Source organism: Salvelinus alpinus, chromosome 12 (genome assembly GCF_045679555.1).
Source record: "Salvelinus alpinus chromosome 12, SLU_Salpinus.1, whole genome shotgun sequence".
In the NCBI taxonomy this organism is placed as follows: Eukaryota; Metazoa; Chordata; class Actinopteri; order Salmoniformes; family Salmonidae; genus Salvelinus; species Salvelinus alpinus.
Genome location: NC_092097.1, coordinates 19,012,016 through 19,038,904, shown reverse-complemented (window position 1 = coordinate 19,038,904; position 26,889 = coordinate 19,012,016). Strand labels below are relative to the sequence as shown.

The 26,889-nt window shown below is 45.6% G+C and overlaps 1 protein-coding gene across 2 annotated transcripts in view; it reads left to right on the top strand.

The window, feature by feature from the left end:
- The first annotated feature begins 551 nt into the window (after positions 1-551).
- The window catches only part of LOC139535646 (synaptoporin-like), a 48,845-nt gene continuing 22,507 nt past the window's right edge, over positions 552-26,889 (top strand). The window contains exons 1-2 of one of the 2 annotated variants that reach the window (XM_071335265.1): positions 552-1,020; positions 1,221-1,286. In XM_071335265.1, the coding sequence (XP_071191366.1) occupies positions 1,016-1,020; positions 1,221-1,286 (71 nt within the window). In that variant the 5' untranslated portion in view covers positions 552-1,015. The remainder of the gene's footprint in view (positions 1,021-1,220; positions 1,287-26,889) is intronic. The other variant, XM_071335264.1, reaches the window with a different exon arrangement.

The following is a 26,889-nucleotide window of genomic DNA, read 5'->3' as shown; positions in this document are numbered from 1 at the left end:
ACACAGGAGTACAACTCAGTCTTGAAAACAGTCCCTGCTTCACATTACATAACATTACGTCTTCAGTGAGTTACCTATTTGCCCTTGGATTGTGTTTAGCCAGCAGCTATGTTGACTTTGTCTGGGAATCACACAGGGGATCCTTCAGAACGACATAATTCTAAGAACCATTCACGTAGAATTGGAATATAGTCCATTTATACATTTAGTCAATTTATATCTGCAATGCTCTCTGAATGTTTTGTTCTGAGCAATTTAGGCATATTCCCTCAAATTCTATAATAATCCACATAATTTATGTAGCCTACAAGTAATGGAAGTTACATCTGAATATAGCCCATATTTCCAGGATTCAGAGAAATGGTCTTATAAAAGAGGTCAATTTTGACGCTATTGTGGCCATAGGCGAGTGATTTGGGGGTTATTATTCTGCACAAAGCACAACCATTACAGAGGGACAGATGACGGGTTCATCCTGAATGGGCTACAGATGGTGGAGTCACAAGAAAATACCCACAGGTCAAAGGCATTTCATAGGATTTCTCAGTCTATTGGTAGTGCATGCGCTGCATGCACGCAAGCATGTAACCTACAAAATGATGCATGATTAATAAGATATATTTTTCTACTTATAGGACCAGACTAATGCGTGGCGCCTCGAGACAACATTCAGGCACTCCGTTACAATCACATCCTCTCATCCATCTCCACCGTGGGGAGGAGAGGCAGTTCAAAACAATAACACATCGTAGCCTAAATCGATAACAAGAAAATCTTATCCAATCGTAAAATCTTGAAGTCATCGTTCATTTCCGTGAAGCCAATCCCCGTCTGTCTCTATGGTGTTTTATTTTTCAACAAGCTGACGAAAGCTCGGGTTTTTCCGTGTAGTAGCAATAAGAGCCGAGAGTCTTACACGCGCGAGGCATAGACATCAAGCGGTTTGGGTAACTCTGTATAATTGTTTACATCTTACTGAACAAGGAGATAAGTATTTTGAAAATGTTATCGACTAATGAGGTATGTTTGTTGATTGTATATTTGTTTTGTCAGGTCTCAAAATAATATAGATTAATAAACAGCCATTATTCAATTTTTTTTAACAATGTAGGCTAATTTACATGTCAAATAGGCTATACAAACATGACATATTTTGTGGATTTTTTAAATGAAAAATATCGTAATTTTTTTCTATGTTATTGTTGTTGTCATTCCATTAGCTCGTGTCTGTTGGGACATTTCAAGTGCTTAAATTACCTCTTGGATTTATCCGCGTTTTGGAATGGGTAAGTTTGAGTGTTTGCAGAAACACATATTTGTTTTGCATGAAATAACTAAATGATAGAAAATACGTTTACAGTTGCCATTCAATTTATTCATCATATGTATTAACGTTAGTGCCTGCCGATATATAACATAGCAGTCATATTTAGGCTACATTTGCGCACTGAAATATAATTGCGCCTTTCATGTTTACCCAAGGTGTGTCGTTGTGTTTTTGCGAGTAAATCAGCGTTATAGCAGGCTATATTGTATGTTTTTTGTTTACATTAATTTCCTTTACTCTCAGGTGAAACTTTTAATTATCGTAATTGCGTTCTGTGTCGCCTATCATGGTGTTACTATTTGTCGGACGAGTAACCGTCCCAGCGCGTGAACAAACTGCTTTACCGTGACCAACTGGTTCACGTTTATTTAAGGAATAGCTGCTCTATTAGGTCTTCACAGGGAGGCTGGAGAACATGGCAATCACCAACACCTAAAAACGAACATTTTGCCTGAAACAGATCGCAGTGAAGCAGGACAGAAAATGGATCATCCTACAGACAGTGAATCATGTGGCCCTGGCTTGTTATATAAATCAGGCAGACAGGCATTGAGGCATTCAGTTATTGTTTGATTGAATGTTAGAATGGGAAAAACTAGTGACTTTGAGTGTGGTATGATTGATGGTGCCAGTCGCGCCAGATCCAGTATCTCAGAAACAGCCACCCTCCTGGGCTTTTCATGCACAACAGTGTCTATGGTTTACCAAGTGTGGTTTGACAAACAAACATTAAGTCAGTGGCAGTCCTGTGGGCAAAAAAAAGCTTGTTGATGAGAGAGGTCGAAGGAGAATGAATCGTGCAAGCTAACAGGCGGGCCACAAACAGACTATTAACGGTGCAGTACAACAGTGGTGTGAAGAACGACATCTCGGAATGCAACTCCTGCATCTCGGAATGCAACTCGTCAGTCAGTCCGTGTCTCGGATGGGCTACTGAAGCAGACGACCACACCTGTTATGCTGGTGAATGAGGACCCAAAAGCGACGTAATAGAAACAGAGTCTTTATTCCAGTCTTAAACAAACAATAATTCTCCTGGATATTATTAAAGGTAAATCCAAAACAGGAAACTGAAATCCTCTCGTCAGTAGAGAGGAACGACTGGAGACGCGACCACAGACTGCAGGTCGCTTCAGGAAGGCACAGGCCGTAGCTGACATAGACACCTGCTCACACGCAGCATCTGAAGAAGGCAAAAACACGACAGGGCGGAACAAGGACACAGAACAGCAAACATCAAACAAGAATCCGACAAGGACAGAAGCGGAAAACAGAGGGAGAAATAGGGACTCTAATCAGAGGGCAAAATAGGGGACAGGTGTGAAAGAGTAAATGAGGTCGTTAGGAGAATGAGAAACAGCTGGGAGCAGGAACGGAACGATAGAGAGAGAGAGCGAGAGAGGGAAAGAGGGAGGGGGAGAGAGAGGGATAGAAAGAGGGAAAGAACCTAATAAGACCAGCAGAGGGAAGCACAGGGACAAGACATGATGATCAATGACAAAACATGACAGTACCCCCCCACTCACCGAGCGCCTCCTGGCGCACTCGAGGAGGAACCCTGGCGGCAACGAAGGAAATCATCAATCAACGAACGGTCCAGCACGTCCCGAGATGGAACCCAACTCCTCTCCTCAGGACCGTAACCCTCCCAATCCACTAAGTACTGGTGACCACGTCCCCGAGAACGCATGTCCATGATCTTCCGTACCTTGTAAATAGGTGCACCCTCGACAAGGACGGGGGGGGGGGAGGGAAGACGAACGGGGGCGCGAAGAAAAGGCTTGACACAGGAGACATGGAAGACAGGGTGGACGCGACGAAGATGTCGCGGAAGAAGCAGTCGCACAGCGACAGGATTGACGACCTGAGAGACACGGAACGGACCAATGAACCGCGGAGTCAACTTGCGAGAAGCTGTCGTAAGGGGAAGGTTACGAGTGGAAAGCCACACTCTCTGACCGCGACAATACCTAGGACTCTTAATCCTACGTTTATTGGCGGCTCTCACAGTCTGCGCCCTGTAACGGCAAAGTGCAGACCTGACCCTCCTCCAGGTGCGCTCACAACGTTGGACAAAAGCCTGAGCGGAGGGAACGCTGGACTCGGCGAGCTGGGACGAGAACAGAGGAGGCTGGTACCCAAGACTACTCTGAAACGGAGATAGCCCGGTAGCAGACGAAGGAAGCGAGTTGTGAGCGTACTCAGCCCAGGGGAGCTGTTCTGCCCAAGACGCAGGGTTTCGAAACGAAAGGCTGCGTAATATGCGACCAATCGACTGATTGGCCCTTTCTGCTTGACCGTTAGACTGGGGATGAAACCCGGAAGAGAGACTGACGGAAGCACCAATCAAACGACAGAACTCCCTCCAAAACTGTGACGTGAATTGCGGGCCTCTGTCTGAAACGGCGTCTAACGGGAGGCCATGAATTCTGAACACATTCTCAATGATGATTTGTGCCGTCTCCTTAGCGGAAGGAAGCTTAGCGAGGGGAATGAAATGTGCCGCCTTAGAGAACCTATCGATAACCGTAAGAATCACAGTCTTCCCCGCAGACGAAGGCAGACCGGTAATAAAGTCTAAGGCGATGTGAGACCATGGTCGAGAAGGAATGGGAAGCGGTCTGAGACGACCGGCAGGAGGAGAGTTACCTGACTTAGTCTGCGCGCAGTCTGAACAAGCAGCCACGAAACGGCGCGTGTCACGCTCCTGAGTAGGCCACCAAAACCGCTGGCGAATAGAAGCAAGCGTACCCCGAACGCCGGGGTGGCCAGCTAACTTGGCAGAGTGAGCCCACTGAAGAACAGCCAGACGAGTAGAGACAGGAACGAACAGAAGGTTACTAGGACAAGCGCGCGGCGACGCAGTGTGAGTGAGTGCTTGCTTTACCTGTCTCTCAATTCCCCAGACAGTCAACCCGACAACACGCCCTTCAGGGAGAATCCCCTCGGGATCGGTAGAAGCCACAGAAGAACTAAAGAGACGGGATAAGGCATCAGGCTTGGTGTTCTTATTTCCCGGGCGATAGGAAATCACGAACTCGAAACGAGCGAAAAACAACGCCCAACGAGCTTGACGTGCATTAAGTCGTTTGGCAGAACGGATGTACTCAAGGTTCTTATGGTCAGTCCAAACGACAAAAGGGACGGTCGCCCCCTCCAACCACTGTCGCCATTCGCCTATGGCTAAGCGGATGGCGAGCAGTTCGCGGTTACCCACATCATAGTTGCGTTCCGATGGCGACAGGCGATGAGAAAAGTAAGCGCAAGGATGAACCTTATCGTCAGAATGGAAGCGCTGGGACAGAATGGCTCCCACGCCCACCTCTGAAGCGTCAACCTCGACAATGAATTGTTTAGTGACGTCAGGCGTAACAAGGATAGGAGCGGATGTAAAACGCTTCTTGAGGAGATCAAAAGCTCCCTGGGCGGAACCGGACCACTTAAAGCAAGTCTTGACAGAAGTCAGAGCTGTGAGAGGGGCAGCCACTTGACCGAAATTACGAATGAAACGCCGATAGAAATTAGCGAAACCGAGAAAGCGCTGCAACTCGACACGTGACTTAGGAACGGGCCAATCGCTGACAGCCTGGACCTTAGCGGGATCCATCTGAATGCCTTCAGCGGAAATCACAGAACCGAGAAATGTGACAGAGGAGACATGAAAGGCGCACTTCTCAGCCTTCACGTAGAGACAATTCTCTAAAAGGCGCTGGAGTACACGTCGAACGTGCTGAACATGAATCTCGAGTGACGGTGAAAAAATCAGGATATCGTCAAGGTAAACGAAAACAAAGATGTTCAGCATGTCTCTCAGTACATCATTAACTAATGCCTGAAAGACAGCTGGAGCATTAGCGAGACCGAACGGCAGAACCCGGTCTTCAAAATGCCCTAACGGAGTGTTAAACGCCGTTTTCCACTCGTCCCCCTCTCTGATGCGCACGAGATGGTAAGCGTTACGAAGGTCCAACTTAGTAAAAAACCTGGCTCCCTGCAGAATCTCGAAGGCTGACGACATAAGGGGAAGCGGATAACGATTCTTAACCGTTATGTCATTCAGCCCTCGATAATCCACGCAGGGGCGCAGAGTACCGTCCTTCTTCTTAACAAAAAAAAACCCCGCTCCGGCGGGAGAGGAAGAAGGCACCACGGTACCGGCGTCGAGAGAAACAGACAGATAATCCTCGAGAGCCTTACGTTCGGGAGCCGACAGAGAGTATAGTCTACCCCGAGGAGGAGTGGTCCCCGGAAGGAGATCAATACAACAATCATACGACCGGTGAGGAGGAAGAGAGTTGGCTCTGGACCGACTGAAGACCGTGCGCAGATCATGATATTCCTCCGGCACTCCTGTCAAATCACCAGGTTCCTCCTGAGTAGAGGGGACAGAAGAAACAGGAGGGATAGCAGACATTAAACACTTCACATGACAAGAAACGTTCCAGGATAGGATAGAATTACTAGACCAATTAATAGAAGGATTATGACATACTAGCCAGGGATGACCCAAAACAACAGGTGTAAAAGGTGAACGAAAAATCAAAAAGGAAATGGTCTCACTGTGGTTACCAGATACTGTGAGGGTTAAAGGTAGTGTCTCACATCTGATACTGGGGAGAAGACTACCATCTAAGGCGAACATGGGCGTGGGCTTCCCTAACTGTCTGAGAGGAATGTCATGTTTCCGAGCCCATGCTTCGTCCATAAAACAACCCTCAGCCCCTGAGTCTATCAAGGCACTGCAGGAAGCAGCCGAACCGGTCCAGCGTAGATGGACCGACAAGGTAGTACAGGATCTTGATGGAGAGACCTGAGTAGTAGCGCTCACCAGTAGCCCTCCGCTTACTGGTGAGCTCTGGCTTTTACTGGACATGACATGACAAAATGTCCAGCAGAACCGCAATAGAGGCAAAGGCGGTTGGTGATTCTCCGTTCCCTCTCCTTAGTCGAGATGCGAATACCTCCCAGCAGCATGGGCTCATTCTCTGAGCCGGTGGGAGGAGATGGTTGAGATGCGGAGAGGGGAAACACCGTTAACGCGAGCTCTCTTCCACGAGCTCGGTGACGAAGATCAACCCGTCGTTCTATGCGGATGGCGAGTGCAATCAAAGAGTCCACGCTGGAAGGAACCTCCCGGGAGAGAATCTCATCCTTAACCTCAGCGTGGAGTCCCTCCAGAAAACGAGCGAGCAACGCCGGCTCGTTCCAGTCACTGGATGCAGCAAGAGTGCGAAACTCTATAGAGTAATCCGTTATGGATCGATCACCTTGACATAGGGAAGCCAGGGCCCTGGAAGCCTCCTTCCCAAAAACTGAACGATCAAAAACCCGTATCATCTCCTCTTTAAAGTTCTGATAAACGTTAGAACACTCAGCCCTTGCCTCCCAGATAGCTGTGCCCCACTCCCGAGCCCGACCACTAAGGAGTGATATGACGTAAGCGATCCGAGCTCTCTCTCTTGAGTATGTGTTGGGCTGGAGAGAGAACACAATATCACACTGGATGAGAAAGGAGCGACACTCAGTGGGCTGCCCAGAGTAACATGGTGGGTTATTAACCCTAGGTTCCGGAGACTCGGAAGACCAGGAAGTAGCTGGTGGCACGAGACGAAGACTCTGAAACTGTCCTGAGAGATCGGAGACCTGAGCGGCCAGGGTCTCAACGGCATGACGAGCGGCAAACAATTCCTGCTCGTGTCTGCCGAGCATTACTCCCTGGAACTCGACGGCAGTGTTGCGAGAATCCGTAGTCGCTGGGTCCATTCTTGGTCGGATTCTTCTGTTATGCTGGTGAATGAGGACCCAAAAGCGACGTAATAGAAACAGAGTCTTTATTCCAGTCTTAAACAAACAATAATTCTCCTGGATATTATTAAAGGTAAATCCAAAACAGGAAACTGAAATCCTCTCGTCAGTAGAGAGGAACGACTGGAGACGCGACCACAGACTGCAGGTCGCTTCAGGAAGGCACAGGCCGTAGCTGACATAGACACCTGCTCACACGCAGCATCTGAAGAAGGCAAAAACACGACAGGGCGGAACAAGGACACAGAACAGCAAACATCAAACAAGAATCCGACAAGGACAGAAGCGGAAAACAGAGGGAGAAATAGGGACTCTAATCAGAGGGCAAAATAGGGGACAGGTGTGAAAGAGTAAATGAGGTCGTTAGGAGAATGAGAAACAGCTGGGAGCAGGAACGGAACGATAGAGAGAGAGAGCGAGAGAGGGAAAGAGGGAGGGGGAGAGAGAGGGATAGAAAGAGGGAAAGAACCTAATAAGACCAGCAGAGGGAAGCACAGGGACAAGACATGATGATCAATGACAAAACATGACAACACCGGGTTCCACTCCTATTAGCTAAAAACAAGAACAAGTGGCTCCAGTGGGAACGCGATCACCAACACTGGACAACTGAGGAGTGGAAAAACATCACCTGGTCCAACAAATCCCAGTTCCTGTTGTGTCATGCTGATGGCAGAGTCAGGATTTGGCGTAAGCAGCACGAGTCCATAGACCCATCCTGCCTGGTGTCAACGGTACAGGTTGGTGGCGGTGGTGTAATGGTGTGGGCAATGTTTACCTGGCACACGTTAGGTCCCTTGATACCAATTGCGCAACAATTGAAAGCCACAGTGTATCTGAACATTGTTGCTGACCAAACCCAATAGAGGATCTTTGAGATGAGATGGAACGGGCTGTTCGCAGCAAGAATGTACCATCGTCCAATCTGCAGCAACTGTGTGATGCCATTGCGTAATCATGGACCAACATCCCTGTAGAACGTTTACGACACCTTGTAGAGTGCCCCAAAGAATTCAGGATGTTCTGGAGGCAAAGGGGAGTCTGAGCCAGTGTTTGTGTGTGTGCGAGCAGGCATATGCACAGCTATGGCTTTACCTGTGCACAACACATGCCCCTTTGCCCTTCCAATCTCCAAATTGCCCTTTTCAGTGGTGGTATAACTTCCCCCAAAATGTTTTTTTTTTGTCATTATTGTTCTGAACCCACTGCCCGCAAGTCATCGTTAAATTCTCGTCTATGCTTCAGAACCAAAAGGTTGCGCGTCTTGATTGCTGACCAATGACCAGTCATCAACATTTTCAGAAAAGGTGGGAACGCATATCCAGATTAGTGACCAGAAAGAACTTGTTTCATTTCCTCCAGTTTTGCCTGACAAAAACAGAGTAGGCCTATGTTTCTCATCCATATAAAATACATTTTATCAATCTACTGACTCATCGTTGCCAGAACAATAGGCTAACTGGCAATTTGATTGATCATATTTCAGATAGGCCTAGGACTGGCTACATGTCTAAAGATAGGCAGCTGTAACATTGCATATTAGGGGATGAAGATTTAACATATTCTGGCAAATGTATTAAGATATTTGTGAGGAAGAACAGGTATACCCGGCTGGGAACGAGCACTCTGCAGGTAGGCTGCCCTCCAAAGTGATGGAGTGGTGCAGACAGAACATGCTGTCTAACCAATCCTGCAGACTCCACTACAAGTAGGCAGAATGATTTTGCTTGCTCTGGACTCCAGAGAAGTGACATAATATATCCCTAGTTGATATTGACTGCTAACATGAATGACTTTTTCACTCCAAATGCAGGTGTTAAACACAGTTTATCTCAGTAGCCTAACTTGCGTTTTGAAAATCACTGTTTATGGCTGTAATGACAGGCTACAATTGAGCAGTGATTGTTTGTAAATGTTTGCGTGTGCACACGTGCATGTGTGTACGCGCAGGAGGTCGCAAGTTTTGTAACACTCTTTTTTGGGGGTCGTGGGTCAAAAAGTTAGAAAATTATGTTGAAGTTGGGTTGGACAAAAATATAAACATATAAACAAAAATATAAACATATAAACAGCATGCAACAATTGTATCAATTTTACTGAGTTACAGTTCATATAAGGAAATCAGTCAATTGAAATACATTCATTAGGCCCTAATCTATGGATTTCACCTGACTGGGCAGGGGCACAGCCATGGGTAGTCCTGGGACGGTATAGGCCCACCCACTGGGGAGCCAGGCCCAGCCAATCAGTATGAGTTTTTTCCCCACAAAAGGGCTTTATTACATGATGGATTATCTTGGCAGATGAGAAATTCTCACTATCAGGGATGCAAACAAATTTGTGTACAACATTTGAGAGAAATAAGCAGATTGTGCTGCTTTCCCTGCTTGTAATAATTGCTCAACGAGTCTGTGACCGCTGCTGCAGGAAAAACATTTTTGGGAGTGCCCTTTTTTTAGTTTGAGCATATTCCTCCCAACATGTCAGTGCACGGCCCTTAGTGTGTGTGATCTCATGGAACACTATCCACATCCTGTCAAATGTATTAATAAATTACAACAGTGACATGGCATTGGGGTCAACAGTTGTCAGTGATTGTTTAACATCTTGAATTTATGTATTTTCGGTATTTTAAAATGACTGTAGGAAACCATTGACTGTGATGTAGGCCTACTGATGTTTCAGTACACACACACACACACACACACACACACACACACACACACACACACACACACACACACACACACACACACACACACACACACACACACACACACACACACACACACACACACACACACACACACAGGAGCAAGGGCTGTGACACAGAGTGACAGAGCTCTGAGCATGCAGTGGTGTCACAGTGTCATGGAGATGATCGTTTCTCTCTACGAGTGTATTGAAAATGCAGAGGGGTAGAGGAGGAATCAGTATCTTTCCCAACCACGAGCATAGTGACACACAGACAATCAACCCACTGCACACTGTGATTCTCAAGAGTGATTTGTTTGATTCAGCTTTGTTAGTAGGAGTGACCCGGGTCGGACAAAACAGAGATAACCTGGGTTTACTTACATCTCGGTCATCTTCAGTACCTTTACTATTGCAGATTCTTATTAGCAGCTCTGATGGCAGTTGTTTTTTTCATTCTGCACATCATGAGGAGTGTGTTATTTGTCTTTGGCTAACAGTGCTTACAAATGCATGATAGGCTTCAAATCATTACTCAAGTCATAGACCCAAATGTATTCAAGTTTTTTCAAATTGATTGAAAAAATATATTTGTTGTTTTTATCAATGTCAATCAAACAAGCGATAGCAGTCACATGATCTGCACAGCAACAAAACATGAACAAGAAGGGGGGTTTGGTACAGCAGCTCAAGATACAACAATTGAGAGATAATATTACAAGAGGGGTATCTAATAAAGGTCTTTGTTTTTGTAGCTGCGCCATGCAGCTTAGCTGTTGAAGATTTTAACCTTTTACTGCAGTGGGCTAAATCAGGGTCACGTAGTGTTTCTTGGTAGTCTTAAACAAATCTACTCTGAAACAAAAGTATACACCTAACACACATGGCTATTGTCTATATGTCAGATATAGAGTTGAAATGTATTAAACTTTAAGTTTGCATCCCAATATTACACTTTATATACATCACAGAACACTGAAATATTATAACAAACTGTTTAACATAGAAACACCGGGAATTCCGTCTGTTTAAAAAAAAAAAGTTGATTAATTATACTTTCTGAGTGATTTAAATATTGACTGGCTTTCATCAGGCTGCACACTCAAGAGAAAGCTTCAAACTGTAACTAGTGCCTGCAACCTGGTTCTGGTTGTCGATCAACCTACCAGGGTAGTTACTAACAGTACAGGAATGAAATCATCAAGATGTATTGATCATATCTTTACTAATGCTGATGACATTTGTTTGAAAGCTGTATCCAAATCCATCGGATGTAATGATCACAATATAGTAGCCATATCTAGGAAATCCAAAGTTTCAAAGGCTGGGCCTAATATTGTGTATAAGAGGTCATACAATAAGTTTTGTAGTGATTCCTATGTTGTTGATGTGAAGATTATTTGTTGGTCAGTGTGTAATGACGAGCAACCATACAGACCCGAGTTTGATCCCAGGCTGTGTCACAGCTGGCCGTGACCTGGAGACGCATGAGGCGGCCCACAATTGGCCCAGCATCGGGTTTGGCCGGCCGAGATTTCCTTGTCCCATCGCACTCTAGCAACTCCTTGTGATGGGCCGGGCGTCTGCAAGCTGACTTCGGTCACCAGCTGGATAGTGTTACCTCCGACACATTGGTGCGTCTGGCTTCCGGGTTAAGAAGTGTGTCAAGAGGCAGGGTCGCGTTTCGGAGGATGCATGGCTCTTGACCTTCGCCTCTCCCAAGTCCGTAGGGGAGTTGCAGCGATGGGACAAGACTGTAACTACCAATTGGATATCATGAAATTGGGAAGAAAAAACATTACGAGTAACCAGACGCTGCACTTGACACATTTATGAAATTGATTATCCCAGTTACTAATAAGCATGCACCCATAAAGAAAATGACTGTAAAAGCTGTTAAATCACTGTGGATTGATGAGGAATTGAAACATTTTATTGTTGAGAGGGATGAGATTGCAAATAGGTCTGGCTATACAACTGATTGGCAAAAGTATTGCAAAATGATATATAATGTGACTAAACTGAATAAAAAGAAGAAGAAACTACACTATGAAACAGAGATAAATTGCACAAAGAATTATAGTAAAAACCTTTGGAGCACCATAAAATGAAATGTTGGGCAATTAAGGCACACTCTGCTCCATCATTCATTGAATCAGATGGCTCATTCATCACAAAACCCATTGATATTGCCAACTACTTTAATGATTTATTTATTTGGCAAGATTAGCAAACTTAGGCATGATATGCCAGCAACAAACTCTAACACTACATATCCAAGTATATCTGACCAAAATAGGAAAGACAAGAATTGCAATTTTGAATTCCGTAAAGTAACTGTGGAAGAGGTTAAACAATTACTGTTGTCTATCAACAATGACAAGCCACCGGGATCTGACAACTTGGATGGAAAATTACTGAGGTTAATAGCGGACGATATTTCCACTCCTGTTTGCCATATTTTCAATTTAAGCCTACTAGTCCCCTACCTAAAAATAGTAAAGCCCCCTTATCTGACTCAAATAGCCAACCAATCAGCCTGTTACCAACCCTTAGTAAACTTTGGAAAGCAAAATTAGGTATAATCAGGAATTCCCCAGGGCAGCTGTCTAGGCCCCTTACTTTTTTCAATCTTTACTGACGACATGCCACTGGCTTTGAGTGTCTATATATGCGGATGACTCAACACTATACACGTCGGCTACCACAGCGACTGAAATGTCAGCAACACTTAACAAAGAGCTGCAGTTAGTTTCAGAATGGGTGGCAAGGAATAAGTTGGTCCTAAATATTTAAAAAAAACTTAAAGCATTGTATTTGGGACAAATCATTCACTAAACCCTAAACCCCAACTAAATCTTGTAATGAATAATGTGGTATTTAGCAAGTTGAGAAGACTAAACTGCTTGGAGTAACCTTGGATTGTAAACTGTCATGGTCAAAACATATTGATAGAACAGTAGCTAGAATGGGGAGAAGTCTGTCTACAATTTTGTACCTGTATTTAACACATTGAGACCTTGAGTCACTTTTTCAAGCGAGACCTGGCCAAGAAGGCACCAACAATCAATACATTACAGAATTAAAACATATAACAATACAACAACATGATCCAGCCTAAAAATATTATTTACATTCCTCTGTAAGTCTCCCATCAACAGTTGTATTATACAGCATCTGTAGACAGTATCAGGGTCATTAAATCATAAAAACACTTAAAACTGTGATCTCAAGAATCAGACATACAAACGGACAGACTGATTGGCTGAAATCTTGGATAATAAAGCGCTACTCTGCATTCTTAACAGCGCTATCAACAAGGCAGGCCCTACAGGCCCTAGTTTTGTCACACCTGGCGCTACTGATCAGTCGTGTGGTCAGGTGCCACAAAGAGGGACTTAGGAAAATTGCAATTGGCTCAGAACAGGGCAGCACGGCTGGCCCTTGGATGTATACAGAGAGCAAACATTAATAATATGCATGTCAATCTCTCCTGGCTCAAAGTGGAGGAGAGATAGACTTCATCACTACTTATATTTGTGAGAGGTATTGACATGTTGAATGCGTCTGTTTGAACTACTGGCACACAGCTCGGACACCCATGCATACCCCACAAGACATGCCACCAGAGGTCTCTTCACAGTCCCCAAGTCCAGAACAGACTATGGGAGGCGCACAGTACTACATAGAGCCATGACTACATGGAACTCTATTCCACATGAAGTAACACTTAATATATTGTGAAATCTGTTATGAATGTATTGTAATGTTTTTAACACGTATAACTGCTTTAATTTTGATGGACCCCAGGAAGAGTATGAAATTATGAAATTATGAAAAATATTCATAACATGAGGACACTAGGTCATTTGACTGCAGGAAAGGGCCACAGAAGTATTTGGATCAAACCAATCAATCAATCAATCAATCAATTTTATTTTATATAGCCCTTCGTACATCAGCTAATATCTCGAAGTGCTGTACAGACACCCAGCCTAAAACCCCAAACAGCTAGTAATGCAGGTGTAGAAGCACGGTGGCTAGGAAAAACTCCCTAGAAAGGCCAAAACCTAGGAAGAAACCTAGAGAGGAACCAGGCTATGAGGGGTGGCCAGTCCTCTTCTGGCTGTGCCGGGTGGAGATTATAACAGAACTATGCCAAGATGTTCAAAAATGTTCATAAGTGACAAGCATGGTCAAATAATAATCATGAATAATTTTCAGTTGGCTTTTCATAGCCGATCATCAAGAGTTGAAAAACAACAGGTCTGGGACAGGTGGCGGTTCCATAACCGCAGGCAGAACAGCTGAAACTGGAATAGCAGCAAGGCCAGGCGGACTGGGGACAGCAAGGAGTCACCACGGGCGGCAGTCCCGACGCATGGTCCTAGGGCCCAGGTCCTCCGAGAGAAAGAAAGAGAGAAGGAGAAAATTAGAGAGAGCCAAGATTTTCAAAATGTTCATAAATGACAAGCATGGTCAAATAATAATCAGGAATAAATCTCAGTTGGCTTTTCATAGCCGATCATTAAGAGTTGAAAACAGCAGGTCTGGGACAGGTAGGGGTTCCGTAACCGCAGGCAGAACAGTTGAAACTGGAATAGCAGCAAGGCCAGGCGGACTGGGGACAGCAAGGTGTCATCATGCCCGGTAGTCCTGACGTATGGTCCTAGGGCTCAGGTTCTCAGAGAGAAAAAGAGAACGAGAGAATTAGAGAGAGCATACTTAAATTCACACAGGACACTGGATAAGACAGGAGAAGTACTCCAGGTAACCAACTGACCCTAGCCCCCCGACACATAAACTACTGCAGCATAAATACTGGAGGCTGAGACAGGAGCGGTCAGGAGACACTGTGGCCCCATCCGAAGAAACCCCCGGACAGGGCCAAACAGGAAGGATATAACCCCACCCACTTTGCCAAAGCACAGCCCCCGCACCACTAGAGGGAAAACCTCAACCACCAACTTACAATCCTGAGACAAGGCCGAGTATAGCCCACAAAGGTCTCCACCACAGCACAAACCAAGGGGGGGCGCCAACCCAGACAGGAAGATCACGTCAGTAACTCAACCCACTCAAGTGACGCACCCCTCCTAGGGACGGCATGAAAGAGCACCAGCAAGCCAGTGACTCAGCCCCTGTAACAGGGTTAGAGGCAGAGAATCCCAGTGGAGAGAGGGGAACCGGCCTGGCAGAGACAGCAAGGGCGGTTCGTTGCTCCAGAGCCTTTCCGTTCACCTTCACACTCCTGGGCCAGACTACACTCAATCATATGACCTACTGAAGAGATAAGTCTTCAGTAAAGACTTAAAGGTTGAGACCGAGTCTGCGTCTCTCACATGGGTAGGCAGACTGTTCCATAAAAATGGAGATCTATAGGAGAATGCCCTGCCTCCCGCTGTTTGCTTAGAAATTCTAGGGACAATTAGGAGGCCTGCGTCTTGTGACCGTAGCGTACGGTCACAAACCAATGTTTTTTTGAATTGCCTTTCTGGCAGCGGTTAGGGCACATATGAACGATTTCAATATAATCAAATACAATACAATGTCACAATTATTTCCTAGTAGAAATAGACCAGGCGACATAGGTACATTTATGTCTATCAAGCTGTGAAAACGGTATTTCATGTGTACATAGGTCCCAACTGAACCAGGAGTGCAACCGCTGCAGAGATTAACATCAGAGAGTTGTATGTATCCGAGGCTCATCAAAATAGGAAGAAGTTGAATATGTCTAAAGTCCATTATTATGCCTCTGAAAGCTGTGTGTGTATGTTTGCCCCAGATTCTCCTTTTTTGCTGTGATTAGGCCTTCAGTCAGTCAGGCAGTTTCCCAGTCCCTGCCCTATTCCTTGCTCTGTACGGGCTCCAGGAGGCAGGATGGATGTAGATGTCTCTGTCTTCCCCCTAATCAAACTAGTTTACTGAGAGACAGAGGGCCTTTATTCTGTTCTGCTTTTCTATAGGGAAATGAAACATAAAAGGTAAATGGCTCAGAGAATAAGAGAGTTGACATGGAGGCTTCTCAGGACGCTCTTCGAGAAAGGGTTCCTAAAGGGTTCTTTGGGTGTCCTCATAGGAGATCCTTTTTTGGTTCCAGGTAGAACCACTTTGCGTTCCTTGTAGAACCCTCTGTTGAAAGGGTTCTACATGGAACCCAAAAGGGTTCTACCTTTTTCTAAGCATGTACAGTGTACTAGAGGAAACCTGTTCTGACTTCTTTTGAAATTGATGAAGAGTCATGGTTGTCAGTTCAGTTTGTTGATGAGCCGCTCACATTTAATCTGATGGGTTTAGGTCCGTGCTGACATTTACAGTACCAATGACATTTTAAAATCCCAATTGTGTTGTCTCGCACACAACGGCACCAATCTTTATGTCTGTATGATCTATTTGTGGATGATTATTCCAGAGTTATATGTGGTCCATAACCTTTCCAGTAGACATGGATGTATGGGTCATCTCCCATACATTTCCGAATCTGCAGCTGTGGCTCTCTGGCACATGCGCCCGAGTGGTGCGGTGGTCTAAGACACTGCATCTCAGTGCAAGAGGTGTCACTGCAGTACCTGGTTTGAATCCAGGCTGCATCACATCCGGCCGTGATTGGGAGTCCCATAGGGCGGCGCACAATTGGTCCAGTGTTCTCCGGGTTTGGCCGGGGTAGGCTGTCATTGTAGTTAAGAATTTGTTCTTAACTGACTTGCCTAGTTAAATAAAGGTAACTTTTTAAAATTATTTTTATATTGTCAGTATCTGGCACACAATTCTCCAAACAGCTGTAAATTCCTCCCTCCCAAGTCATGCAGAAACTGTCCTTTGATATGTGCCTCAACTCGTGTGTGTGTGTGTGTGTGTGTGTGTGTGTGTGTGTGTGTGTGTGTGTGTGTGTGTGTGTGTGTGTGTGTGTGTGTGTGTGTGTGTGTGTGTGTGTGTGTGTGTGTGTGTGTGTGTGTGTGTGTGTGTGTGTGTGTGTGTGTGTGTGTGTGTTGTGTGTGCATGTGTGGGCATCCTAATACCGAACTAGTTGTATTAGTGTATAGTCACTGTCTTGCCTGCAGCGTAGCGCTCTTGTGTCAGATGATAGGTTTCTTTCAGAATACTGACAGCTGACTAACAAATATGGATTTGTATCAGATGTCAGTATAGTATCTGTGACTTCCGTGTGACTGTGAAATACTTGATACAACTTTCTCAGGTGTCTCAACTAGACACAATTTTATTGTTTTCATAAAACAGTGTATAGGTAATGCTCAAGAAAACAGAACCTTACACAAATTAGGATTTCTCTATTTTTATTTCACAAATGGTGCTGAATAAGAGGAATTTCCATTTCAGATCATTATTGTTATTGAAAGCCAGGGAAATGGGAGAAAAAATATGCACCTCCTCAAGGGAGTATTAATCTCCTCTCTGTCTCTCTCTCTCTCATACCTCCCTGGACATTAGCAAATGTCAGATCATGTCAATTTCCAAAGCTTCAAGAAACACTCTATCTGGCTTCAAACCTACAAGCTCAACAGAATGCAAAGCAATGAACTCTTCAGTTCCAATCCAATGTCATAAGGCCCATGTGGATGCAGCTTTAGGCTGGAATCTAGCCCTGCTAACCCTAACCCATCAGGTCAGAGAGGAGCTCACGTCCCTCCCTGAGACTATGGGCCTGGCCTGGCCTGGGCTCGGCTCTATCTGTGAGTCAGACAGGAGAAGGACAGCCTGTCCCATCCTGTTTGCTGGGAGGGCCCAATGTCAGAGCCAGGGGCAGAAATCAAGCCCAACGCTACTCGCTCAGTGAGTGAAACTCTACAGGGGAAAGCTAGTAGCGTGTAATGGTCCGGTGTTTCTTTTTCTCCAGAGACGGAGTACCAACTTATTCACAAGTTCGTAGTTCTGTAACATCATACACCATTGTGTGAAGAGCATCAAAATCATTATTAACAGATTCATCAAGGTGAACACACTTTTGTGTCTCGTCTCTTTAGTAAAACAGAAAGAATTTCACTTGCACAGTAATATGGATGTAAAGTGGCGTTTTGCTAAAAGAGTAAACTCTTACATATAGTATAATTAACACTCACTCATAGGTTTTTGCACAAACATTCACTGTCACATATGCTCACAGACCCATTGATTGTCCCAATACACACAAAGAATAACTGCTGTCCCACCATCCACACACACAAACACTTGTTCGGATTGTACCACTGCTGGGTGCGGAGGCTTACTAACACACACACACACACACACACACACACACACACACACACACACACACACACACACACACACACACACACACACACACACACACACACACACACACACACACACACACACACACACACACACACACACACACACACACACACACACACAGTCAAATCATATTACTGTTTGGTGGCTGAGGCTGACTAACTGCACTGCTGTGTAGCCATGGAAACCCCAAGGGGAGAAGAGGAGCATGAAGAAGCACCGTTATAAAAATACATTGAGATTTTCTGCCTGCTTATGGTCAGTCAAGCTTACAGGGAGATGGGGGGGTGGTTAGCAGGGGAGATAGGGAGAGAGATGGTCATAGGTTAGACAGGGCACAAACCATTCACCATGTAGGGAGATCAACTGCCATGAGAACTTGATTCTACCATAATGTCTTGATCAGGACTGTTATCACAGTGTGTGTTGGGTTAGTTATGTCACTAAGCCCCTTAAAAGTAAAACAACCTCTTTCAAGACTAGATAGGTAAAAAGAGAGGACTATATACAAAATAGGACATTATTGAAATTGTAGGCTCACCACGGCCCAGACCATTTAAAGAATACATATTTTTACCAAAATAGATCCATTTGGGGGCCTCCCGGGTGGCGCAGTGGTCTAGGGCACTGCGATGCAGTGCCAGCTGCGCCACCAGAGTCTCTGGGTTCGCGCCCAGGCTCTGTCGCAGCCGGCCGCGACCGGGAGGTCCGTGGGGCGACGCACAATTGGCATAGCGTCGCCCGGCCCGCCACTCCTGTGGCGGGCAGTGCGCGCTAACCAAGGGGGCCAGATACACAGTGTTTCCTCCGACACATTGGTGCGGCTGGCTTCCGGGTTGGAGGCGCGCTGTGTTAAGAAGCAGTGCGGCTTGGTTGGGTGGTGCTTCGGAGGACGCATGGCTTTCAACCTTCGTCTCTCCCGAGCCCGTACGGGAGTTGTAGCGATGAGACAAGATAGTAATTACTAGCGATTGGATACCACGAAAATTGGGGAGAAAATGGGATAAAATAAAATAAAAAATAGATATAAAAAAATATTTAAAAAAATAGATCCATTTGTAGCTTCCTAACTAGTCAATGGTAACAATGTTCATTTGTCACCCCCCCCCCCCCCACACACACACAGACACACACACAGACACACACACATAGTGTCACTGGAGAGTGTTTATATTCTTAGAGGCTTTGCTTTATCATCACATACCGATATAGGCACTTACACAACAGCTTGAGCGCGTTAGCCTGAAGTGGGCTTTAACACAGTAGCAGAGAGAGGTACTTTAGCGATGATCATGTCCCTGTTTAGTTTTTCTAACCCTGTTGGTAGTAGTGGTATATTAGCTGAGTTCCTGGCATTCAGGGTGGTTGTATAGACTATATGACCCAGAGTTTTTTTGATGGTGGATCAAAACATGTAATGGGATGCAGACATGGTCCAGATTTCTGCAGTCGTAAAGAGAGAAGATTTCAGGCTTTTTGTTCCCAAAGTGGGCCTAACATCTTTAATAGAACAGGTGGATAGCAGCATCTATAGTGCCTGAGGGAACCTAAGTGTAGCTGATGAATGCTGTGCTTAGGCTCCTGTGACACTGACTGAATCAATACAGTGTCCTTATCATACACTCCACCTGTACTACACACTTAACGATCCCTCTAGTACCCCCTCACGAGTTCTCTTCTTCTCACTATTTGAATTTCACCTCATCCTCCGTTCTCACTCTTGCTTTCGTTCTCCATTCTCGTTGAGTCCATGAGCCCATCCCAGCCGTCTTTCTCATATATTTATCGCATGTATGTTTTCATGGGGAGTGAGGGATGTATCTTCTTGTGTGTACTGTATGTGTAACTCACTGTGGTAATCTGTGTGGATAGAATTTCATTTAGAAGGACAAAAGAACATAATCATTCCACAGCCCTCATTCTAGCCTCTTTCCCAGCGTTCTTCCAGTCTCCATCCGAGCCCACATCCAGGCTTCTCTCCCAGGCCTTATCCCTCCCCCAGGAGCCCAGCTGGGAGAGACTGATATACACACAGGCGCGGGGCTTAGCACACACTCCCCTTCACAATGACACACTCGCCTGTTCAAAGGCCTCCACTATAAACGCGAGTGGTAAATAACTGAAATCATAGGGAATGGAGGCAGCTGCAGGAAAGAGAGGGGGAGGGAGGGAAGGAGGGGGGGGGGGGGGGGGGGGAGCTGGGGTAGGGGGTGGGCCGGAGTTTTTTTTAGCCTAATGTGTGTTTAGAATTGCTCTCTCTCGGTCTCTCTCACTCTCTCTCTTGTTGTGTTTATGGGTGTATGTGAAATGTGTCTAACTGTGTGTGTGTGTGTGTGTGTGTGCATGGTTGGGCAAGTTACTTGATAAATGTAATCCGTTGCTGATTACAGTTGCATGAAAAATAAAGTAATCGTTAACGTAATCCGATTACTTTTTGATTACTTAAAACGTTTAAAAACATATATTTTTTAAAATACATATTTTAAAACGTTTAAAACATTCCAATTTGGGGTCTAGTGTGGGAGCATAGCCTAAAGATCCTTTAATTCATGTATGTGTAAGAGCATAGTCACAGGGTTCCATAATAACATTTACAGTTGGTCGCACTACAATTGCAATGGGGTCACATAATAAATAAATAAATTGTAGCCTCATTATATTATAAAGTCATTCAAAGTGTTTCATTAAGAAGTGTATTAGACTACTAAAATTGTATTATTCAAAAAATGAATTGTTTATTGTAGCATCATGTTCAAGCACGAAGCATGATTCCATATATTTTTATGTGCAACCTAAACCAGTGATTGTCATAAATTTGGGTTTTGACAACTAGGAAATTGTTGTTATTATTTTAGTATCAAAATAGGGGTCCAGAATTTTCAGATGTTTTTGTTCAATTGAGATTAATTTGTCTACATCTTTTTGGGGAGTAATATCACATAGGCTAATTCATTTGGGGCTAGTTAATCACCTTATGGAGTGGTTAGCTAGATCGCTAACTATATAGCCTAATATCACTGATAGTTAGCTGTCTAATTGATATCGAACAGTAACTATCATGTATAGGCCTATGCACTGTCGTAGCATGACTATCATTAAATATGAAGACTGTTATATTATTAAATTGTCACGCCCTGATCATAGAGAGCCCTCAGTTCTCTATGGTGTTTTGGTCAGAGCGTGACTAGGGGGGTGTTCTAGTTAACCTATTTCTATGTTGGTGTGCTGGGTATGGTTCCCAATTAGAGGCAGCTGATTATCGTTGTCTCTAATTGGGGATAATATTTAAGTTCTCCATTGCTCCCACCTGCTTTGTGGGATATTGTTTTGAGTGAGTGCATGTAGCACTACGGTACTTCAAGGTTGTTGTTTGTTTCTTGTTTTGTTTAAAGTTTCACTTAAATAAAGATGTGGAACTCCAATCACGCTGCGCCTTGGTCCGTCTCTCCTCACGATCGTGACAGAATATCCCACCACGAAAGGACCAAGCAGCGTGTGACGGAGGTAAAGGAGTTTTGGACCTGTGAAGAAATCATGGGAGGTTGTGAGACCCTTCCTTGGAAGGAGACACCAAGGAAGGTGGAAGAACAGCGACAACGCCGGGGACCGCGGCCACAGAAACCCCAAAAACAATTTTTGGGGGGGGCACATGGAGCAGGCGGTCGAGCAGCGGAGAGTGCCAGAGCCTGTTTGGGAGTCGGTGGAGAAATTCGATGAAAGATACCGGAGAGAGGTGGTGGCGATGAGAATGCTGCAGCGCAGGCGTGCTGAAGAGCGTGACACCAGTCCGGTGCCATCTGCACCGGCTTCACGCATCTGGCCTCCAGTGCGCCTCCCCAGTCTGGTACGTCCTGTGCCAGCTCCCCGCACTCGCCCTGAAGTGCGTGTCACCAGTCCGGTGCCACCTGTGCCGGCTCCACGCACCAGGCCTCCAGTGCACCTCCCCAGTCCGGTACGTCCTGTGCCAGCTCCCCGCACTCGCCCTGAAGTGCGTGTCACCAGTCCGGTACCACCTGTGCCGGCTCCACGCACCAGGCCTCCAGTGCGTCTCCCCAGTCCCTCTCCTAGGCCGGAGCCTTCCTCTGCGCCGGTGCCCAGTCCAGGCACGGCGTCCAGTCCCGCTCCAAGGCCGGAGCCTTCCTCTGCGCCGATGCCCAGTCCAGGCACGGCGTCCAGTCCCGCTCCTAGGCCCGGAGCCTTCCTCTGCGCCGGTGCCCAGTCCAGGCACGGCGTCCAGTCCCGCTCCATGGCAGGAGCCTTCCTCTGCGCCGGTGCCCAATCCAGGCACGGTGTCCAGTCCCGCTCCAAGGCCGGAGTCTTCCTCTGCGCCGGTGCCCAGTCCAGGCACGGCGTCCAGTCCCGCTCCAAGGCCGGAGTCTTCCTCTGCGCCGATGCCCAGACCAGGCACGGCGTCCAGTCCCGCTCCAAGGCCGGAGCCTTCCTCTGCGCCGGTGCCCAGTCCAGGCACGGCGTCCAGTCCCGCTCCAAGGCCGGAGCTTTCCTCTGCGCCGGTGCCCAGTCCAGGCACGGCGTCCAGTCTCGCTCCAGGGCAGGAGCATTCCTCTGCGCCGGTGCCCAGTCCAGGCACGGTGTCCAGTCCCGCTCCATGGCAGGAGCCTTCCAAGGCTGGAGTCTTCCTCTGCGCCGGTGCCCAGTCCAGGCACGGCGTCCAATCCAGCTCCAAGGCCGGAGCCTTCCTCTGCGCCGGTGCCCAGTCCAGGCGCGGCATCCAGCTCAGCGCCGGTGCCCAGTCCGGGTGCGGCATCCAACCCAGCTCCATGGCCGGAGCCTTCCTCGGAGCCGGTGGCAAGTCCAGGCGCGGCGTCCAACCCAGCTCCATGGCGGGAGCCTTCCTCGGAGCCGGTGCCCAGGCCGGGCGCGGCGTCCAACCCAGCTCCATGCTCGGAGCCTTTCTCGGCGCCGGTGCCCAGTCTGGGCACGGCGTCCAACCCAGCTACATGGCTGGATCCGTGGTTGGGGCGGGGGCTACAACCCGCACCGGAGCCGCCACCGACACTAGTCACCCCCCCCATTTGGTTTCAGGTTTTGCGGCCGGAGTCCGCACCTTTGGGGGAGTACTGTCACGCCCTGATCATATAGAGCCCTCGGTTCTCTATGGTGTTTAGGTCAGAGTGTGACTAGGGGGGTGTTCTAGTTAACCTATTTCTATGTTGGTGTGCTTGGTATGGTTCCCAATTGGAGGCAGCTGATTATCGTTGTCTCTAATTGGGGATCATATTTACGTTCTCCATTGTTCCCACCTGGGTTGTGGGATATTGTTTTGAGTGAGTGCATGTAGCACTACGGTACTTCACGGTTGTTGTTTGCTTCTTGTTTTGTTTAAAGTTTCACTTAAATAAAGATGTGGAACTCCAATCACGCTGCGCCTTGGTCCGTCTCTCCTCACGATCGTGACACAAATCAATTCTCTATGTGTAATTATTCCTCACGTGGTTAAACTAATCATGTAAACTTTAATTAACTAGGAAGTCGGGGCACCACGGGAGAATGTTTAAAGAGTCTATTTCCCGAAATAACTCTTCAGATATTTTCATATCTTATTGATTATAGTCACTTATTAATGTTATTATTACCTCATAAGTCTCATTCCTAAATGTCGCAAACCCTTGGATATCTTCACGCACCCTAACATAAATTATGAATCAGCGATATACAAATTGGCTTAATTATTTATTTACTAACTAACTAATCAATCACAGAATTACATAAACACACACACAATAGTTATGCATTGGTTACTGACATAATACACTGAAAAGTCCCTAGTGGGCTAAGCCGATATGACGGCTTGGTAGACAAAGGAAATGGGTGGGACCAGCTCAAGAGCGGGAAACTCAGAGTGGACCCACGTCCCTACAGTCAATAACTACACTCATGGAAATGCTAATACTTTGAACATGAACAACCGCTCATTCGAAAATAAATTGTGATTTACATATTTACGAGTGTATGCCTTTGTTGTCCCTCTCTGCGATCGCCGGTCTGTCTGCTGGATAGTCAGTCGACAGAAAGTCGATCAAAGTCTTTTGTAGTCGTACAGTGGTTCCTCCTTTAAAAGTTGTGAGCTTACACCACGGGACTTAGAGGTACCCAGCGTCACGGCTTCATTGCTCCAGACCACCACAAGGGGGAGAGAGCACTCATTATGCATTTGGGTCCCAAGGTTTTTATATGACCAATCATATCGAGTGGTTCCAATGACAAATTTGACGCGAGTCAACGGTCCCTGGGTGAAGATGGCTGACAAAACATTACGGTGGAACCAAATGTAAGTAGTTATGTCATAACGAGTCAAGCAAAAAATGTACAATTGAGAGGAATATGTTAGTTAATGTAGAGACAAACGTTTGTGCATATTTTTTGGTCATAAAGTAAATTTACGAAAATTGCTATTTAGCAAGTTATCTGACAAGCTAACATTAGCCAGCTAGCTAGCTAGTATTATGACATGAGAATACATTTGTAATTCGTGTTGTTTAATGTTTTAGGGACTCCTGAGAAAACCAGCAAACCAGGCTGTCGTCTTGTGAAACAGTGGATGTAAAGAACCTAGCTGGCTAAAACATTTACTGCAAAATGAATTTACAATTGTGTAAGCTTGCCTTGCAATGCAGCTGAAGTAACATAGTTAACTATTCACTTGCTTATTGTGTAGTGGAGGATAAAAATAACTGAATGCCTATGGATGTGTAGCTAGCTACACTATGTAGCCGATCTGTGTATGGACCCTAAAACGTTAGGTTCTGAACTAATATTCATACCAATCTATGAACCTCAGCTATCATAGTTGTTGTATCAACTTCAAGTCTGAATGGCATTAATGAAGCCTATGGATAGAGTAGAATATAATAACTTTATTGTGCCAAGGATGCAAGTCCTATATACATGCACTGTAGTTATTACCATACATAAGATCCCCACATTGTAGCCTGTACATTGAATAAATTCACTGATCATGTACTCTTCCTTGGCAAATAAATGTGCGGTTCAGGTATGAATCTCTGAGACATTATTTTTCAGTCATATCAAACTCCATTCTTTGAATGATGCTGTGTCTGCATGTATGTATTACAATTATACACTTCAACAGTGTTTACCACTCCTGCTACTGGGACATCAATGATTACACTTTGTAACTATGCAACAGACTAGAAACATTATTTAAGTAAAGGCTGATTTGTAATTCATATATACAGAAAAAAACTATGCATATCTAACTCCCTTCATCTGCATTAATCTGAGGACACAGGATAGTATTTCAATGAGATACTTAATTTCAACCAGTGGAGAATGTGAAACGCTTTATTGAAAAAAGTTAATTATCCAGGTGTTACAAATACATAATATATGCATTTTAATTATATTATAAATACAAGTTCAATCTCTACTTCAATGTACGTATGGTGTGCATTATAAAACGAGGAAGAAAGACGAGGTGGGAGAGGTGTAGAAGACAGAAAGTGAAAGAGGTAAGAACAGAGGCAGACAGCATATGATTAATTAATTACAGTGCTACCCTAATATTCTCTCAGTTCATCACAATTGCAGTGTCTCTAGCGGTGTCTCATAACCAGTCTTGGGCCCCCAGTTGGCGCGAAGGTTGGCCCGAAGGTTATCTGAGGTGGCGATGACGGGACTGGGTTCCTCTCTCACATCAAAACATACCTGCGGTCGAGAGACAGATGGATAGAGAGAGAGCATGATTAAGCCTTGTTTTGTTTATTCTAACACGGTCTGTCATCATAACCATCAGGAGGTGAAATGCAAAACTGACCTTGGATCATTAACTCTGGGACTACTACATCTCTATCTGTATTTCAATGTAAAGCATCTTTTTAATAATACTTCCTGTTGACCCGACCAAGTGACCTCTCACCTATGATCATGCTGTACCCTCTGTGTCAGCCAGTTCAGATGCGGGAGGGGTTCACCAACACAGCTGATATAACCTAGATGATTTAGGGAGAAGGGGGAGAGGGATGAAGTGGAGAGAGACTGTTATTGTGTGTGTGTGGTCTCACCTGGTGTCCACACTAAGTGGCTACAGAGTACTTTATGCTGAAAAACAGACACATGAGGACAAACAATAGAAGATAATGTCAATAGAAGATACTGTATGTGATGCAGACACCTATCGGGGTATACCTGAAACATTAAAATATAGAGGGCTGTGTCTCACAACTTGGTTATTGCAAGGCTAACCCCCGGGAAATCATGACTTGGTAGCCACAGATAGCAACAGATAGTCCAGTGAAAATGGCTGTGTTTAAGTGGTGTAAATCTGAAAATTAGCAGCTGACTTCTTAAGGTTTTTTAATGAATGCATGTGAGACAGGTTCCATGTACAACAAGACAGGCAGAGAGGAAGAGAGAAAAAGAACACAGAACAGTTTAATTACCTCTGGTTATGGACACTTTTGCCAGCAATAAAGCTTCCACGGCCTGTTCCTCGGACAGTGAGCATCTGGCAATAGCTACATTTTCGACCCTTTGATCAGCTCACTCTCCGAAAGTAAAGAAAATAGCTTCTTTTTTTGTAGATATGAAAACAATAACTGAGATATGACCGTTCAATCTAAAGCAGCAGATGTCATTCTCAGGATACGTCAATACAGCACAGAAAGCTTAACACCAGACTGGTATTGTGGTTGTTCATTAGGTGATGGGAAATATGCAATGATGCCTGCACCATCTATACACTGCAAAGACTCTCTAACTCTTCTCCAATGTACACGATGGCCCATTGCTCTGAGACTTCTTTGACCATTCTAAAGCCCGCATGGGGC